The sequence below is a fragment of the Pristiophorus japonicus genome, chromosome 5 (assembly GCF_044704955.1).
Source record: "Pristiophorus japonicus isolate sPriJap1 chromosome 5, sPriJap1.hap1, whole genome shotgun sequence".
NCBI lineage: Eukaryota > Metazoa > Chordata > Chondrichthyes > Pristiophoridae > Pristiophorus > Pristiophorus japonicus.
In genome coordinates this window covers 44,455,482-44,474,724 of record NC_091981.1, presented here as the reverse complement: position 1 = coordinate 44,474,724, position 19,243 = coordinate 44,455,482, and the positions used below count along the sequence as shown (strand labels likewise).

Below are 19,243 nucleotides of genomic sequence, written 5' to 3'. Positions count from 1 at the left end.
GCCACTACCACCAGGGATGGATGATCCACCTCAGGAGGACGACGAGGAAGACGAGAATCCTCACTGAAGGAGGAGGCAACATGACATTGTTGTGGCTGGAAGGGCTGCTTGTTAGAGACTCATCGCTCATCGATTCCAATGAATGAGTCTTGACGTGCTGAATGGCTAGCCTATACACCTGGGCATCAACTCAACACATTGTCACACACCCTTAGCCTCCGTCTTAAATAATCAGTGCCTCATCATGTCAATAATCTAAACTTGCTTTATTGCAAACATAAATCATGAGTGGTGAAAACAACCACAAGACAACAACTTCATCCCCAACACATCAACATACCCACAAAACCCTTTCAAACATTCTCATAGACATTCAAATGGACCTATTTTGTAACAAGGTAGCCATTTCTGGCGAGTACCAAACAATTGTTGGATCGTTCATCCAAGTGCAACAATTTACGTGAGCTCACATTGCAACCAGCTAGGCATGTCTGTTGACTATGAACCAAATGTTTGGTGTGTCATACAAGTGCAACTAATGTTAAAAGCTCATATCTTCACAAGGTCAGCATATGTGGCCACCTTCACAAAGGTCTTTACCTTGTCTTAAAGAGGTCCTTATGATCCCTTCACTTTTCCTCTACCCGCCCCCCCTACTGCTCCTCCACAATGGGGTCTCAGGGCCTTTAGCAAGGCTGGTAGTCGGTTGCTAACTTGAATCTGCAGCCACACATGATGGCCTAGCAGGTCGTCCAGGACCAACTTGGGCCCTGAAAGACCTGGCTGTGGGACTGCATTACCTCAGCATGGCTGGAAGCACTCTGTTGTGGATGGGATACGGAGAACGGCAGTCGTGAAGGCGGAATGATGTAATCCTGACAAAGAACATCACGTTCCAATTGACCCAACAGGCTGATATTCCCCTGGAGCAGATCATCATCATCAGAAATCTTGGTGAGGTCAGATTCCTGCCCTGGTTCGACAAGGTTAGGTCCCCATCCCAACTGATGGCGCCCCAGACCGGATGGCAGCAGTCAGTGTGTCTGTTGAATCGATTTGCCTCTGCATGAAGAGTGACTGCAGTACAGCAGAGAGCTGACTCAGAACACCATGCACTGATGACATTTGAGTATGGAGGCCTACAATAACATCGGCCTGGTGCTCAATGGCCAGTGCACCATCAGCCATAGCCCGTGCCACCATGTTGGGACTCCATGATCACTGTTTGCATCCAGCATCCATTGGTATCTACCAAGGATGGGCTCGATGGGCTGCTGAGACACATGAGCAACAGTTGAGGTGGACTCCTCCATCCTCACAGTTAGTGCATCAAGACTCTGTGGCACCCTTGCTTGTGCACCCAGCAGATCGCTGTGCAACTGCAGGGATTGTCTTGCGACAACCTCTAGGTTGGGCTCATCGTCAAAGTGCTGCTGAGCATCACTCAGGCGCGTACTCGCCATCCGGGGAGCTGGGCCCCCGGACTTCCCCTCCCCCGTGGCATTGCTTGAGGCCATTGGGTCCCGGAGCATCACCCACCTTCGACTCCTCCAACACCCCTTGGTCAGCAGCACTGCTGGCCCCACTCTCCCGACGGCACAGCCTCCTGCGTGAGGTCGAAGGAGGTGTTGTCTTCCTGCTCCTCCTCGACCTTGTGAGTCGTCCCCACCATCTGCACCTGTGGAACACGCCCGACAAGGCCCCAGTGGATCTGGCTGGTCATCTGAAAGCACAAACACAGAACAGCGGTTACCTGCAGGAGAGGGGGTCAGGAGCGGGAAAGGCATTCGTGAATGCCAGTCTCATGGACATAGTTACATGTTGATGGTGTCAGGGCCAAGTGTCCTGCAGGTTGCTGCAAAGGAACTCACCCACCGTCATCGCATCAAACTTGCACACCTACCAGGGCAGCTATCCGTTCCTCCAACAGAGTGAGCATTTGGAGGTCTGGCTCCCCTCCACCAGCCCACATTTGCTCCCGTCGGTTATGAGCGAGCTTCGCCTGTAACATTAAAGAGAGAGTCTGAGTTCGAGGCCTTCTATCAGTGTCTTACAAAAGTTAGTACCATTTGACTCTGATAGTCTTCACAGCTCGATGTTTAGTACATTTTATTCTATGACGGTCTTCACAGCTCGATGTAAATACCATTTGCGGCGTTGACTTGCTGTGGCAATGCTTGAATTAGGTGACAGGAGCTCACGGTAACGGGGAGGCTACCATCAGCGAGACACATAAGAAAACTGAGGAATAAACAACATGAGGAATGGGACTGCAGAGCCGAGCAGCAAGGTTAACAGTGCATGTAGGCCCTTGCAGTGGGAGAGGCTGCAAATGGGAACCTTGACTGTGGCCTCACCAACTTAGAGCATGGATTCAAAGCACTACATTGAGCAGAGAGTGCACATTGAGGTGAGAGCATAGCATGTTGAAGTTTGAAATTAAAGATACTCACCCTCACTATCCATGTCAGGTCGTTCCACTTTTTGCGACATTGCATCGCTGTCCTTGGCACCATGTCAATCGCAGACACTTGCTCTGCTATCTCCCTCCATAGCCTTCGGTATGTTTGAGGTTGGGGCCTCTTCCCAGCCTCTGTCCTCAGCATCTGCCGATGTCTCTCCAAGGCATCAAGGAGTGCATCCACTGTGGCGTCCGTGAACTGATGGGCACGCTGACGAGCTGCTGCTGCTAGGTCTGCCATCCTCATGGTCTGAGTGAGTGCATAGGAAGCGAATATAGCCACGAGGTGTTGAATTTGCCAATCAACGTGTCAATTCAATCCAGGTGGCACCACGATGTCTGTGGCGCAGCTCCAAATGATGCCCAAGTCCCGGATGTTGCGCCCATGCTTAACGGCCCACTTAGCGCAGCATAGTGCATCCAGGTAAGTGCAACACCACGATTTAACGCTGCTATTAGTTCTTTAGGCGTCAACACTGAATTTTGCGTTTGGCGAGTGCGCCTGAAGCGAGGCGTTAAAAGTTTCTCTCATGGGCCTCAAAAATAGCAGGACCAAATTCTGACCCCTGTGTTTCTTGTAAGAGGGCATTTAATCTCTTCGACCAGCAACATTTAATATTTTTTAAATGGTGAGAAACTTCTATTTTTCTATTCTTCCTACCAAAATGAATAAGCTCAAATCTCCCCACATTATACTCCATCTGCCACCTTATTGCCCTCTCAATTAACCTGTCTATATCCCCTTGCAGGCTTTTTGTATCTTCACAGTTTACCTTCCCACTTAGCTTTGTATCATCAGCAAACTTGGATACATTACACTTGGTCCCTTCATCTAAGCCATTAATATAGATTGTAAATAGCTGAGGCCCAAGCACTGATCCTTGTGGCTACTTATGGCCTGCCAACCGTAAAATGACCCATTTATCTCTACTCTCTGTTTTCTGTCCATTAATCAATTCCCTATCCATGATAATATATTACCCCAAACCCCTCGAGTCCTTACCTTGCGTAACAACCTTTTATGTGGCACCTTATCAAATGCTTTTTGGAAATCCAAATATACAACATCCACTGGTTCCCCTTTATCTACGCTGCGAGTTAAATCTCAAAACACTAATAAATTTGTTAAACGCAATTTCCCTTTCATAAAAAAATGTGGGGGTACAAATTGCCCCATTTCCTGAAACGAGCGCAGCTGCGTTTCAGGTCGACTCTTGGGGAAATTCCGCTCTGTTTTATTTTGTTTTCATCCGGAAGTTGGTCGTCATGGGGAGCTGTGACTGCACCTGAGGGGCAAATACCCGGCGGTGACAACAACTGAAGGAGCGGAAGTTGGGGGCGGTGCATATTCACCGGTGCGATGTCATCGTGGTGCGGCGACACCATGGCTCTCCCCTTCACTTAAAGGGGAGAGCCTCTGTACTTTTTAAACTTCAATCCACTGGGCCACCAGGGAGGGTTTCAGTCAGGTCAGCGGCCTGGCACCCAAGAGCCAGGAATGAAGTGGTGGACCAGCCAAACCTGGGGCATAATTGTTGGGCCGACATGGCAGTTGGACGACAAAAAAAAACATGGCGGCAGCGGCAGTTTAATGGGAGTCGCATGGCCGCTGCAAAAGGCCTCGGCCTCACTGGACCACCAGTTTTGGCACCGCCAGGTGGGCCGAAGATTTTCCAAGGGAATGTCTCCATCGGGGGGGGGTTACATCGGCGGTGCACAAGGTGATGGCGTGCTTAGCACCGATCGGCAGCATAGTAAGGGGTGGGAATTGGGACACTGCTGGTAAAACTCAGGAGGGCAATTGGGCTCGCAGCGGCAGCCACTCCACTCCGCAGCATGGCCGCCGATTTGTGGTAGTAACAGGCCTTAAGGAAAGGGTCAATTTCGGCCCCGTGGCCTCTGCCTAATCATATTACGATTTTCTAAGTGCCACTTCCTTAATAATGGATTCCAGTATTTTCACGATGACTAACTGGCATGTAGTTCCCTGTTTTCTCTCTCCCTCCTTTCTTGAATACGGTGTTACATTTGCTACCTTCCAATCCGCTGAGATTATTCTAGAATCTAAGGATTTTTGGAAGATCATAACCAAAGCATCCACTATCTCTGCAACCACCTCTTTTAGAACCCTAGCATGTAGATCATTAGATCAAGGGGATTTGTTGGCTTTTAGTCCCATTAATTTCTTAAATACTTTTTCTCTACTCGTATTAATTACTTTAAGTTCCTCTCTCTCATTAACCCCTTGGTTCCCCACTATTTTTGGTATGCTTTTCGTATCTTCTACTGTGAAGATAAATTCAAAATATTTGTTTAAAGTCTCTGCCATTTCCGTATTCCCCATTATAATTTCTCCTGTCGTAACCACTATTGGACCAACCGTTTTCCAAAGTTCTCAACGAGTATATATGCTATTGAGAAATAAAAACTCCATGGTAAAAGTGATCCATCTGTTGATAACTAAAGAAGTTAAGGATAGTATTAAATTTAAAGAGGAGGCTTATAATTTTGTGAAGAATAGTAGTAAGTCTGACGATTGGGAGAGCTTTAGAAAAGGATGACCAAAAAATTGATTAAAAAGGGAGAAAATACTTTTGCTACTCGCTTCCTTTTTACATACTGTAGAAGCTCTTACAATCTGTTTTTATATTTCTTGCTAGTTTACTCTTACATTCTATTTTCTCCCTTTTTAATCAATTTTTTGGTGCACAGATAGATGTTCAGAGGCTGTTATTTCGAAGCTGTTGCAGCATGTACTCACCTTGACCACCCGACTGAGGTAGTTGAATTTCGTTCGGCCATGTGTGAAGCTGCTGGCTGGCACCTCCTATGCCACTTCCCGCCACATTGCCCTGAAGACCTGGGGCAATGGCCTCCTTCCACTTGCTGGGAACAGCATTGCCCTCCTTCATTCGACTGTCCCCATCAATGTCTCCAATACTACGTCAGTGAAACAACGAGCTCGCTCCCTTACAGCTGGATTAGCAGCAGCCATAGCAAAAAGCTCTGCAGTTCCTCTCGGGTCTCCTTCAGATGCAGGACTGGTGAAAATGAGCAGCTGCAGCTTCATATAACCTCCCCATTAAGAGCTGGAATGAGCCTGTGTGAAGGATTGAAGGATGATAGCTGAATGCAAGTCGCCTGAAATTCGGTAGCACTCTGGTGTTAGCGCCCCTGAGGTGATTAGCGCTTCATTTACGATCCTTCCCCCTTTTATTCCTGGGGTGCTTACAGCCAATTTAGAAGTTAAGATTCTCTTGCGCCTGACGCTAAATTTTCCAAACTTAAGTTAGCACCACCGAATTTCTCCCCATAAGACTCTAGTTTTGGACTTAAGTATTTCACGCTCAAACTCAATGTAAAATTTTTATCATATTATGATCAATCTTCCTCAAAGGGTCCTTTACTATGAGATTACTAATTAACCCTGTCTCATTACACAATACAATATCTAAAATAGCCTGTTCCCTGGTTGGTTCCATGACATATTGTTCTAGGAAACTGACTTAAATGCATTCCTTGAACTCGTCTTCCAGACTACCTTTGCCAATTTGATTTGCATAGCCTATGTGAAAATTAACATACCCCACGATTATTACATTACCTTTGTTACAAGCTGTTATTTCTTGATTAATACTCTATCCAATGGTATAGCTAGAAGGCTGTAAACTACTCCCACCTGTGTGTTTCTGCCACTTGTTATTTCTTACGTCCACCCATACTTATTCTACTTCCTTACCTTCCAAGCCAAGATCCTTTCTCACAATTGTCCTTATGTCATCCTTTATCATCAGGGCTACCCTTCTTTTTCATTCTCCTGTCTTTTTGAAATGTCAAGTACCATGGAATATTTAGTTCCCAACCTTGGTCACCTTGCAACCACATCTCTGTAATGGCTTTTAGATCAAACCCATTTATCTCTATTTGTGCCACTAATTCATCTATTTTGTTACGAATGCTTTGTGCATTCAGTTGAAGGGCCTTTAATTTTAACTTTTTACCATTATTCCCTGCTTTCACCTTATTTGCTGATGCACTATTACCGTTAAATGCTCTGTCTCTCCCTGTCACACTCTGCTTATCTTTACCCAAATCGCTACATTGCTCTATTGCCTCGAATTTTCTCTTTAGATTTCTAAATTTCTCCTCATCTGCCTCCGCTTTAGTTTAAAGCCCTATCAACAGCCTTACTTGTTCAATTCACCAGGACACCGGTCCCTGCCAGGTTTAAGTCGAGCCCCCCACCTCTTCCCATGAATTGAAATCCCTTCCTTCTACTCCACTCTTTGAACCACACATTTAACTCTCTGATAAGAACTTAAGAAATAGAAGCAGAAGTAGGCCACTTGGCTCCTCGAGCCTGCTCCACCATTCAATAAGATCATGGCTGATTTGATCATGGACTCAGCTCCACTTCCTTGCCTGCTCCCCATAACCCTTTACTCCCTTATCGCTCAAAAATCTGTCTATCTCCGCCTTAAATATAATCAATGACCGAGCCTCCACAGCTCTCTGGGACAGAAAATCCCATAGATTTACAACCCTCTGAGAGAAGAAATTCCTCCTCATTTCAATTTTAAATGGGTGGCCCCTTATTCTGAGACTATGTCCCCTTGTTTTAGTTTCCCCTATGAGTGGAAATATCCTCCCTGCATCCACCTTGTCGAGCCCTCTCATTATCTTATATGTTTCGATAAGATCAGCTGAACTCCAATGAGTATAGGCTCAGATAGTACTCCAGGAATTATTACCATTGAGGTTCTACCTTTTAATTTATACCCTCGCTCCTCAAACTCGCAACAGAACCTCATTCCTAGTTCTGCCTATGTCATTGGTTCCTACAAGGACCACGGCAACTGGATCTCTCCCTCCCACTCCAGTTCTTCTCCAGCCGTGAGGAGATATCCTTAATCCTGACACTGGGCCGCCAATACAGCCTTCAGAACTCTTGGTTGCGCAGAGAACAGTATCTAGCCCCTGATAATACTGTCCCCCACCATTACATCATTCCTTGTTTCCCTTGTGGGGTAGAAAGGGGTTGCTGCCGGGCTGTAAGGGGTCGGCGGTGCCCGACGGGGCGGGGATGCGGGCCGCCCCTGGCCCGGGGGGAATTTCAGATCGGTCAGCCCATCCACCTGCCCCCAGTCGGAAAGGACTTACCACCCCATTGCTGCCTCTTAGAGGCGGTAATGGACCTTAAAGAGGGGGGCAATTTCGGCGCCAACAATTTTTATTATTTTCTCAAGAAGAAGGAGAAAATGGGAACTAATGGTTTTAACAAAAGATCTGGTTGTATATTCTAGATTCTAATCTTAGTGGTTTTTAAATATACTGTTGAAATTCATCTTCATTTCTTTAAAATATGATAGTGTTCTTTTTAAGGTTAGCTGAGCTATAGCAGGAAGTAAACACTGTGGCACGTCCTGACCTGCACAAGCTAGGGTGCCCTTGCATTCGTTGACATGCCCCTGCACACGCTGATGTGACCCTGCACACGCTGATGTGACACGACTAAAAGAATCCTAAAACATGTAAGGATAGAATCAGAAGCAATCATCATATAATGAAGATTTAATAAACAAACCCACAGGCTGGATGGTCAGATGGTACAGTTGGAGTCATCATAGCCATCGAAATCGAGGAAGACTTGCTTCCACCCTAAAAGTGAATTCTCAGGTGACTCTACAGTCCAATGCGGGAATTACAGTCTCGGTCACAGGTGGGACAGACAGTCGTTGAAGGAAAGAGTGGGTGGGGAGTCTGGTTTGCTGTACGCTCCTTCCGCTGTCTGTGCTTGGTTTCTGCGTGCTGTCGGCGACGAGACTCAAGGTGCTCAATGTCCTCCCGGATGCGCTTCCTCCACTTAGGGCGGTCTTTGGCCAGGGTTTCCCAGGTGTCGGTGGGGACGCTGCATTTTATCAAGAAGGCTTTGAGGGTGTCCTTGAAACGTTTCCTCTGCCCACTTGGGGCTCACTTGCCGTGTCGGAGTTCCGAGTAGAGCACTTGCTTTGGGAGTCTTGTGTCGGGCATGCGGACATTTGTGGCCTGCCCAACGGAGCTAGTCGAGTGTGGTCAATGCTTCGATGCTGGGACTGTTGACCTAATCGAGAACACTGACGTTGGTGTTTCTATCCTCCCAGGGGATTTGGAGGATCTTGTGGAGACATCATTGGTAGTATTTCTCCAGCGATTTGAGGTATATGGTCCACATCTCTGAGCCATACAGGAGGGCGGGTATCACTACAGCCCTGTAGACCATAAGCTTGGTGCCAGATTTGAGGGTCTGGTCTTTGAACAAACACTTCCTCAGGCAACCGAAGGCTGCGCTGGCGCACTGAAGGTGGTGTTGGACCTCGTCGTCGATGTCTGCCCTTGCTGATAGTAGGCTCTTGAGGTATGGAAAGTGGTCCATGTTGTCCAAGGCCGTGATCTTGATGAATAGGGGGCAGTGCTGTGTGGCGGGGTCAGTTTGGTGGAGGACCTTTTTCTTACGGATGTTTAGTGTAAGGCCCATGCTTTCGTACACCTCGATGAAGATGTTGACGGTGGCTTGGAGTTCAGCCTCTGTGCACAGACGCAAACGTCGTCCGCACACTGTGGTTCAATGACAGAGGATGGGACGGTCTTGGATCTAGCCTGGAGGCGATGAAGGTTGAACAGGTTCCTACTGGATCTATAGTTTAGTTCCACTCCAATGGGGAGCTTGTTGAGCGTGAGATGGAGCATTGCAGCGAGGAAGATCGAGAAGAGGGTTGGCACGATGACGCAGCCCTGCTTGACCCTAGTCTGGACATGGATTGGGTCTGTGGTGGATCGATTGGTCAAAAGGGAGTTAGATGCGGCCCTTACGGCTAAAGGGATCAAGGGGTATGGAGAGAAAGCAGGAATGGGGTACTGAAGTTGCATGAACAGTCATGATTATATTGAGTGGTGGTGCAGGTTCGAAGGGGCGAATGGCCTACTCCTGCACCTATTTTCTATGTTGCTATGATCACAGCTTGCATGTTGTCGTGGAGCAGGCGGAAGATGGCAACAAACTTTTGGGAGCAGCCGAAATGGAAGAGGACACTCCATAGTCCTTTGTGGTTAACAGTGTCAAAGGCCTTTGTGAGATCAAAGAAGGCCATGTACAACCAGGCAACCAGGAAACACCAGGACTGGTTTGATGAGAGTGACCAGGAGATCCCGGAGCTAATAAACCGCAAGCGCAGGGCATTTCTGAACTTAAAGCAACAACCCAGCTCGGGAGCAGCAAAGCAGCTCTACAGACGGCTGAAGGCCGAGGTCCAACAAAAAACCCGTGACCTAAAGAATAGATGGTGGGTGGAGAAAGCACAGGAGATTCAGCAACTGGCCGACAGCCATGACGTGCGAGGATTCTTCACCGCAGTCAAGTGCACCTACGGCCCAAGCACCCAAGGCCCCATCCCACTGCTGGCCAAGAACGGGTATACACTCATCAAGGACACTGAGGCAGTCAGGGCCTGCTGGAAGGAGCACTTCGAAGATCTCCTTAATCGAGACTCTGCCTTGGACACGAGTGTCCTCGACTCCATCCCGCAGCATGCTCCCCGCCACCATCTCAGCAAAACCTCAGCCTTACACGAGGTAAAAAAGGGCCATCCGTCAGCTCAAGAACAACAAGGCATCAGGAGCAGATGGAATACCCGCTGAGGCACTAAAGTATTGCGGAGAGGCACTATTGGCTCGAATGCATGACCTCATCTCTCTCATCTGGAAGAAGGAGTGCATGCCTGGAGATCTCAGAGATGCCATAATTGTGAACATCTTTTTAAAAAAAAAAGGGGACAAGTCCGACTGAATCTCCCTGTTGTCGGCCACTGGGAAAGTCATCGCTGGAATCCTCCTCAAATGTCTTCTCCCTGTGGCTGAGGAGCTCCTCCCGGAGTCACAGTGCAGATTCCGTCCACTACAGGGTACAACGGACATGATCTTCACGGCGCGACAACTGCAAGAGAAATGCAGAGAACAGCACCAACCTTTGTACAGTAGGCATATAACTGCAGACATAAATCTAATTGAAATTAAGCACTACAGTGATATTGTGCCATCATTTTTCTATTAGTATTTCCAGCCAATTAATCCTTGAATAACAATCACAAATAATCTTAGAATTGTGCCTAACTTTTGATGATTCTTACAAATAATATTGATGAAATGGCAACAACCTTTCCATCCCATGGACACTTTCCTTCACACTGGGATGTGGAAAGCTGCAAGACTTTTGCTCTTCAGCTCATAGAGTACTAAAACTGTAAAGTAAATCACTTCTCCTTTAACTAAATCAATTAGTCAGTACTTGTAGTTGTTTATCTATCTCTATTCTGTCATAGTTACTCTGCAGTTTATAATTTCACATACTATTCTTTACATATTTCTCTCCCCTATCAATAAATTAGCCATTGAATTTATACCAACACTTTCTACTCGAGCTGTGTGGAATTCCTTATACTTTCCATCTGGTTGCTTTGGGCTAACTGCTATTTATAATCCCCTAATTGATTGCAACTGGCTTCTCCCAGCAATATCAGCCACTGCCTGCCACCCAGTAAGCTGTGTCTGGCTGGTGGTCACATGTCATAGAATGCATTCTAGATCAATATTACAAACTATAAAATGCATTTCAGATCAATATTGTGAACTCTAAAAATGTTTTTTTCCCCCTGAAGACTACAAAGAGAATAAAATTCAGTCTGTAAGCCTCTCCTAATAACTCAGAAGATAAATACACTGTGTAATGGTACTGAGTCATGCAGATCAGAAAGATCCCAGTTTTGAACCTTTATAGGCGCCACTTTAATGAAACATTAATGGAGTAGGATTGTGGCTCAGAGACTGGCCAAATGTACAAGCACATGCAATTCTTTCTTTAGTTGATTGTTACTTTCAAGTTTTAGTTTGTTTCTTTTTCTAATTTCTCCCCCCCAAGTGCTTTCAAAGACAGGAGCAAACCCACTTCTTGTTCTACTCCTCTTCCTGATTGAAAATTGCTTAGCTCTTTCAAAATGGCTGCAAAAGAATCTTGGGTCTAAGCAAGCCAAGTTCAGTGCTCTCAAACCGCTTGCAGTTTACATTGTCTTCTATCATATGGCAACCTCTTACTCTGGGCAAAACGTTTCCCAGTTTGATCATTTAAAGACTGATGTCTTCCATTGGAGAACAGGCAGAGACAGCAATGGGGATAATGGGTCTTATCAGCAATGCACATGGGATTCAAACTATAAATAAACCTCTATAACAATGGGAGAGGAAGTATTTACTCCTCTTATCTCTTTTTCTTTTCTCCATTGACATGATGAATTATCAAATACAACTTGATTATTCACAACCTTGTAAAGTCTTAAAACTGGTCCGGCACTAGCCACTGCTTTCTAATCTGCTCTATACTGCAATATTCATGACAACTGCTTGGGTTGGGAATTCGGTTGCGCCTTTGTTGAGGCAGTAAGCCGGCCACAGAATTCACCAGCTGGGCCCTGAGTGTGGAGTGGAGCGCTAAGGGAGCTGTTCCTCTTTTAGTGTGCTAGGCTAGGTGAGTAAATGAAAATCCCAAGGCAAACAGCTGGCCTGAGTGTGGAAAAAAAACAGAAAAAACCCCACTAAATACATTACCAATACTTTCCTGACGTTACACCCAAATGAATCACAAAAATAAAAATAATCACACTTATCTTAGGTAGCCATTCCTTCCCTCACTGCAGCCGCTACAGCTGGAACCACCAGCTTTCACAGGCAGTCCTACTAGGGCTCGTTGCGAGGCGCTATGGGTTGGGCGAGTTTCCAATTTTAAGCCGGTGTCGCATTGCACAACGGCTCGCCTCTCTCGGGCAGTACTGCTCCGTGCCCCCGCAAACTGTGTACCGAATGTCCCGCGGAGCGTTGGTAGCTGGCCGCCAACCCGGAAATACTTCCCGCCGCGATTAACGCCCTTCCAGGCAGCAACAGACCGAAAATCCAGCCCCTTGAATCTATCCATTTCTCTCCCCAGTCTTCCTGCCCCTTTCTTTGTTTCATCATTGAAATCCAAGTTTCACCTCTTTCTGACTCTGCTTCCTTCCAATTTTCCTAAAATCTTCCGCTCCATAAGTGTTGTGTATGGAGAAAGAGTCAGACTGAACACTGTGAGCTCAAACTAAAGTGTGACCTTAGTCTTTTATTGCAGGTCTCCAGAGTGCCTCTCCAACCTTTGAAGCCTCCTTAAATATCTGTGTTTCCAAGGGATTATGGGATCCCTTGGGACTTGGGACTCCAGGGGATGAGCCCTCTGGTGGCTGTACAGAGTAAATACAAGTATACATATATAACAACACTCCCCTGCCCCCCCCCCCCCCCCCCCCTCACAGTCAATAGTGTTACTATTTACAATGTGAGTCAATCTGGGGCCCTTCTTGCCCTGTTAATCGTCTCGGTGTGAAAGCTGATGTTGAATTATTTGTTGGGCCCTCACTGGGCTGCTGTGCAGCTGGCCTTGCTGGGCTGCCTGGTGTGTTGGGCCCTGCTGGGCTGCTGTGGATAATGGGTTCTGCTTCGTGGTCAACCGTGGTGCCGGTTGCCACTGGTGTGTATGTTGGAGGATCAAAAAAGGTAGGGTCCAAGGTGGGTTGCTCAGGATAGTCCGTGAATCTGAGTTTGGTTTGGTCCAAGTGTTTCCGGTGAATGAGTCCATTTGAAAGTTTGACCCGAAACACCCTGCTCCCCTCTTTGGCCACAACAGTGTTGGGAAGCCACTTGGGACCTTGTCCATAATTTAACACAAATACAGGATCATTGATTTCAATCTCGTGACACATTTGCACTTTGTTGAAGCCGCCTGCTCTCTACCTGTTCATGTAGATCAGCGTGAACTAACGAGAGCCTTGTCTTAAGTGCTCTTTTCATGAGTAGTTCAGCAGGTGGGATCCCAGTGAGTGAGTGGGGTCTTGTGCGGTAGCTAAGCAGGACTCGGGATAGGTGAGTCTGCAGCGAGCCTTCAGTTACCCTCTTCAAGCCTTGCTTGATGGTTTGCACTGCTCTCTCTGCCTGACCATTGGACGCTGATTTAAATGGGGCAGATGTGATATGTTTGATCCCGTTACGGGTCATGAATTCTTTGAACTCAGTAATTGTAAAACATGGCCCGTTGTCGCTCACCAGGACATCGGATAGGCCATGTGTGGCAAACATGGCCCGCAGGCTTTCAGTAGTGGCAGCAGATGTGCTAGCCGACATTCTCTCAACTTCAATCCACTTGGAGTACGCGTCTACAACCACAAGGAACATTTTACCCAAGAACAGGCCTGCATAGTCGACGTGTACCCTAGATCACAGTTTGGAGGGCCAAGACCATAAACTTAGCAGTGCCTCCCTGGGTACATTGCTTAACTGCGAGCATGTATTACATCTGTGAACGCAGGACTCTTAAGTCCGCATCGATACTGGGCCACCACACGTGGGATCTGGCTATCGCTTTCATCATTACGATACCTGGGTGCGTACTGTGGAGGTCATTGATGAAGGTGTCTCTGCCCTTCTTGGGGACCACTACTCGATTGCCCCACAGAAGGCAGTCTGCCTGTTTAGACATTTCATCTATGCGCCGCTGGAACGGCTTTATCTCTTCCTGCGTTTCCACTGGGACACTGGACCAGCTCCTGTGAAGCACACAGCTTTTGACTAGAGATAATAAGAGGCCCTGGCTTGTCCAGGTTTTGATCTGCCGGGCAGTGACGGGTGATTGCTCACTCTCAAATGCTTCCATAACCATGGCTAGATCTGCAGGCTGCGCCATTTCCACCCCCGTGGTGGGCAATGGCAGCCTACTGAGAGCATCGGCGCAGTTTTCTGTGTCTGGCCTGTGATGAATGGCGTAGTTGTATGCGGACAACGTGAGCGCCCATCTCTGGATGCGGGCCGATGTATTGGTATTTATCCCTTTACTCTCGGAGAACAGGGATTATAAGTGGCTTATGGTCAGTTTCCAATTCGAATTTTAGCCCTAAACAGGTATTGATGCATTTTCTTTACCCCACAGACACACGCTAACGCCTCTTTCTCAATCATGCTGTAGGCTCTCTCGGCCTTAGACAGATTCCTGGATGCATAAGCAACCGGTTGCAGTTTCCCGAAATCATTAGCTTATTGCAGTACACACCTAACGCCATCTGATGCCGCATCACATGCTCGTACCAAACGCTTACATGGATCATACAACACAAGCAATTTGTTTGAGCATAACAATTTTCAAAGACATTTTCTTGGCTTTTGTCCCAAACCTATTCGTCCCCTTTTCGTAATAAGACATGCAGTGGTTCTAACAGTGCGCTGAGACCCGGTAAGAAGTTACCAAAGTAGTTCAGGAGTCCCAGAAACGACTGCAGCTCCGTCACGTTCTGTGCGGGACCGATTTCAGTAAGCTTTCCATGTTTCTCTGGAATATCGCCACCGCCGATCGGATTCTGTTATAAGCAAAAAGACCTTTGTGCATGTTGATGCAGGTGAGGGCCTTCGATGTTTCCTCCAGTTCCTGTGTCATGTAGGCTGAAGTCAGATCCAGCTTTGTGAACGTCTTTCCTCCTGCCAGCATTGCAAAGAGGTCGTCGGCCTTTGGTAGTGGGTACTGATCCTGCAGGGAAAAACGATTGATAGTTACTTTGTAATCGTCACAGATTCTGACGGTGCTGTCTCCCATGAGGACTGGGACGATAGGACTGGCCCACTTGTTGAACTCGATCGGGGAAATGATGCCCTCTCTTTGCAGCCGGTCTAGCTCGATCTCTACCCTTTCTCTCCTCATGTACGGTACTGCTTTCGCCTTGTGATGGTTGGGCTGTGCTTCCGGAATTAGGTGGATCTGCACTTTTTCTCCTTGGAATTTCCTGATGCCTGGTTCAAACAGCGAAGGAAATTTGTTTAAGACCTGGGCACACGAAGTGTCGTCAGCGGGCGATAGCACTCAGACGTCGTCCCAGTTTTAGCGTATCTTTCCCAACCAGCTCCTGCCGAGCAGCATGGGACCATCACCCAGTACCACCCAGAGTGGTCGCTTGTGCACCGCTCCATTGTAGACCTTTACGGTCGCACTGCCGATTACAGGAATCAGTTCTTTCGTGTAAGTTCTTAGTTTCATGCGAACTGGAGTTAAGACTGACCTTGAGGCCTTGTTGCACCACAACCTTTCGAGAGTCTTTTTGCCCATGTCCAGCTCCATTGACACCGGGAGTCCATTTAGTTCAACATTCAGCATTATCGGGGGACAATTCGTGGTGAATGTGTGCACCCCATGTACCTCTGCCTCCTCGATCTGAGGCTCTGGTTCTTCATGATCCTCCGTGGATCTAGCCTCCTCTGCAACATGGTGGTTTGTAGGTTTAACAGGCTTTGCAGCTCGCCTGCACACTTGTTGGAGGTGTCGCATTGTTCCACAGCCCTTGCAAATGTACTCTTTGAATCAGCATGAATGGAAACGATGATCACCCCCGCAGCGCCATCAAGGTGTTAATGGCCTTGCATTCATCACCCTTGATGGTGGACTCTGAGACATCTGCGGACGTGTAGCTGCAGGTATGTGTGACCTGTCCTGTACGTTACGATTCGAAAACAACATCACTTTGTTCACAGTACTTGTAGCAGCACTTGTGTGCTGAGAGATTTGCTTCGTATTGTCACTGATGGCAATGAACGCCTGGGCTATCGCTATGGCCTTACTCAAGGTTGGGGTCTCTACAGTCAAAAGTTTGCGAAGTATGGTTTCATGGCCAATGCCAAGTACGAAAAAGTTTCTGAGCATGTACTCCAAATATCCTTCAAATTTGCAATGTCCTGCAAGGTGTCTTAGCTCAGCGACATAACTCGCCACTTATTGGCCTTCAGACCTTTTGTAGGTGTAGAACTAGTACCTCGCCATTAGAACGCTTTCCTTCGGGTTCAAATGCTCTCGGACCAGTGTGCACAAATCGTTGTACGATTTCTCTGTGGGTTTTGCTGGAGTGAGTAGATTCTTCATGAGGCCATACGTTGGTGCCCCACAGACAGTGAGGAGGATCGCCCTTCGTTTGGCAGCGCTCTCTTCCCCATCTAGCTCGTTGGCCACGAAGTATTGATCAAGTCGCTTCACAAAAGTTTCTTAATCATTTCCCTCCAAGAATTTCTCCAGGATTCCCACTGTTCTCTTTGGGTTCGCTATCTGTATCTCGTCGCCAATTGTGTATGGAGAAAGAGTCAGACTGAACACTGTGAGCTTAAAGTAAAGTGTGACCTTAGTCTTTTATTGCAGGTCTCTTGAGTGCCTCTCCAACCTGTGAAGCCTCCTTAAATACCTGTACTCCCAAGGGATTATAGGATCCCTTGGGACTCCATGGGATGAGCCTTCTGGTGGCTGTACAGAGTAAATACAAGTTCTACATATATAACAATAAGAGGCACATGTGCTCATATTCATTCTCAAACCCCTGCCGCTCACCCTATCACCTGATTTCAATTGTGTGAGGCCAATGTAAACACGCTTTCACCTCATTAAATTGATGTGCTGTCTCTGTTGCTCTCCTAATCTTGATAATCATCCCAGTGGCTCTGAGGTTGGTATAGTGCAGTACAGAACTATACTATGCATGTAGTGCTTGATCCATTTGGGGGGTTTTAAGATACATTGCAACAGCTACCATTAGCTTAAAAACAGTGAACAGATAATGCAGGCTGTGGATCTGGGGCTTTGGCTCAGACTACTCACATTGACATCTATTACTGTGCATCAGCCATTTAACAATGGGATTTGTGATATGAGGAGCTCAGCATGGCATCAGTGTCAATGAAAGAATAGTTAACTAGCCATCTAACTCGATCTTCTGTCTGTGCAGGTACAGTAGTGTGTGTGACCCTGCTGGACCGACTGCAAGGTGATCAAATTAGCAGCTCCCATGAAGTGCTTGGAGAATATCAGGAGAGACCACAGAAGTTAGTTGGTTGTTACATAAAGAAAATATTCTGCAAAAAGTAGGCAAGTTTGTCTATTCATCACATTGAAAAGGACATTGTTTTACTTCAACTTTTTAGAACCTGTATTAATTTTAACATTTGAAACATGGACTTCCTTATGTGTGCACATTATCTCTGTATATGTTGAACGCCACAAAGGAAGTTCAGTGGTAGCGAAGCTATGATGCTATCTCCTGTGATGTTTGGTAAGATAATTAGTTATATTTACTCTGGTTAAATGTTGAAGAATAAAGAGATTGAAACCACTTCCCTGGGTGTAATGACTTTAACTCTATGAAACAATACATTTTATTACATAGAGAAATCATACATTAAATCATTTTTTACTTCCAAAGATTATGAATGAGATTTTCTGATTGGTGTGCCAATGGAATGTTGGCCTTTATCTCTAGGTGGTTGAAATACAAAAGGAAGGTATACTTCAGTTGTAAAGAGCCTTGGTCAGACCCTATTTGGAGCACAGTGTTCAGTTTTGGACTCTGAACCTCAAGAAGGATACATTGGCCTTGGAGGGGGAACAGCACAGATTCACCGGAATGATACTGGAGCTTAAAAGGTTAAATTATGAGGAGTTGTTGCATAAACTTGGTTTGTATTGCCTTGAGGTTAAGGAGTGATCAAATTGAAGTGCTTAAAATTCATTTTTTTTCACATAAAGGGCAGTGGGATTCTAGAACTTGCTCCCCAAAAGGCTGTGGATTTTGTAATCCTTGAAATTTTCAAGACTGATATCAGTAGATTTTTGATAAGTAATGGTATGAAGGGAGTTGGAACAAAGGCGGATAAATGGAATTGAAGTAAAAATCAGCAATTATCTAATAGAATTGTGGAACAGGCATGAGGGGCTGAATGACCTCCTCCTTTTCCTATGCATTAATCTTATTAACCACCCCGTGTGAGCAGACATGGCCTGGTACCAACAGTCAGCATGCAATTTTCAGTGAGGAATTGATAATGAGTAATGGGTTACTGACTTAATAATGCCAATTAGGTTGCTTGACATTAGCACGTGTGCTATTTTCTGTGTTTTGAGACCATTGATTTACATGCACTAAGTCCAATTACCATCTAAGGTTTATTACCACTTGAAGAACACTCGGCATAAAATATTGCTATGCTCGTTGCTGCAATAGTGGCTATTCTGTGTTGTTGGTCTGCTCTTTTTGGGATGGGTGAACTCACTGAGACTAAAAATCTGTAAAGGGGCTGAAATGTGTCTGAATTTTTTCTTTCTTCCAGGGCACAATCAAGGTCTGGATCCTCAGGTGGGTTCCACTTCTGGCAGGCTAATACCACAGCTTCCATACCGGCCCACTGATGCTCGGCCACACCAGGAACACCAGTAACCTTTGGCAGGAGTCTGTCAGAGAGCCACAAATTAAGCCTGGATCCAGATACACCAAATTCCGACCTTCCCCGGCAGTTTCCATGGGGCTTTGCAAGGAAGGAAGCCTCCGCCTGCCCCAAACAAGGCCAATGGGTGTAGCCAGAGGCAGGGGCTCACACTGGCATGGCCGAACATCAGTAGGCTGATATGCCAAGTGGAAGTAGCCGTATTGGCTTGCCAGAAGTGGGGCCCCCCACCTAAGTATCTAGGATTGGATTGTACTCTGGAAGATAGTAGAACTTCATGTACCTTTTGGCTCCTTTGCAAAGGTGTCTTCTTTTATTGGGGGGAAGGTAGACAGGATGGTGTAATTGGAGCGTGATAATTATAAATGTGGACACAAAATGTGACTTTATAATGGGGACTGAATTACATCTGAGTGAAACCAATGGAAATGACTCAGG

General features: G+C 46.6%; 1 protein-coding gene across 5 annotated transcripts in view; it reads left to right on the top strand.

Annotated features, from left to right (window-relative positions):
* LOC139263790 (uridine phosphorylase 1-like) overlaps window positions 1-17,697 on the top strand; it is a 143,258-nt gene extending 125,561 nt beyond the window's left edge. For 4 of the 5 annotated variants that reach the window (XM_070879842.1, XM_070879838.1, XM_070879837.1 and 1 more), the window contains one exon: window positions 17,314-17,697. In XM_070879842.1, the coding sequence (XP_070735943.1) occupies window positions 17,314-17,453 (140 nt within the window). In that variant the 3' untranslated portion in view covers window positions 17,454-17,697. The remainder of the gene's footprint in view (window positions 1-17,313) is intronic. The other variant, XM_070879840.1, reaches the window with a different exon arrangement.
* Window positions 17,698-19,243: the final 1,546 nt, after the last annotated feature.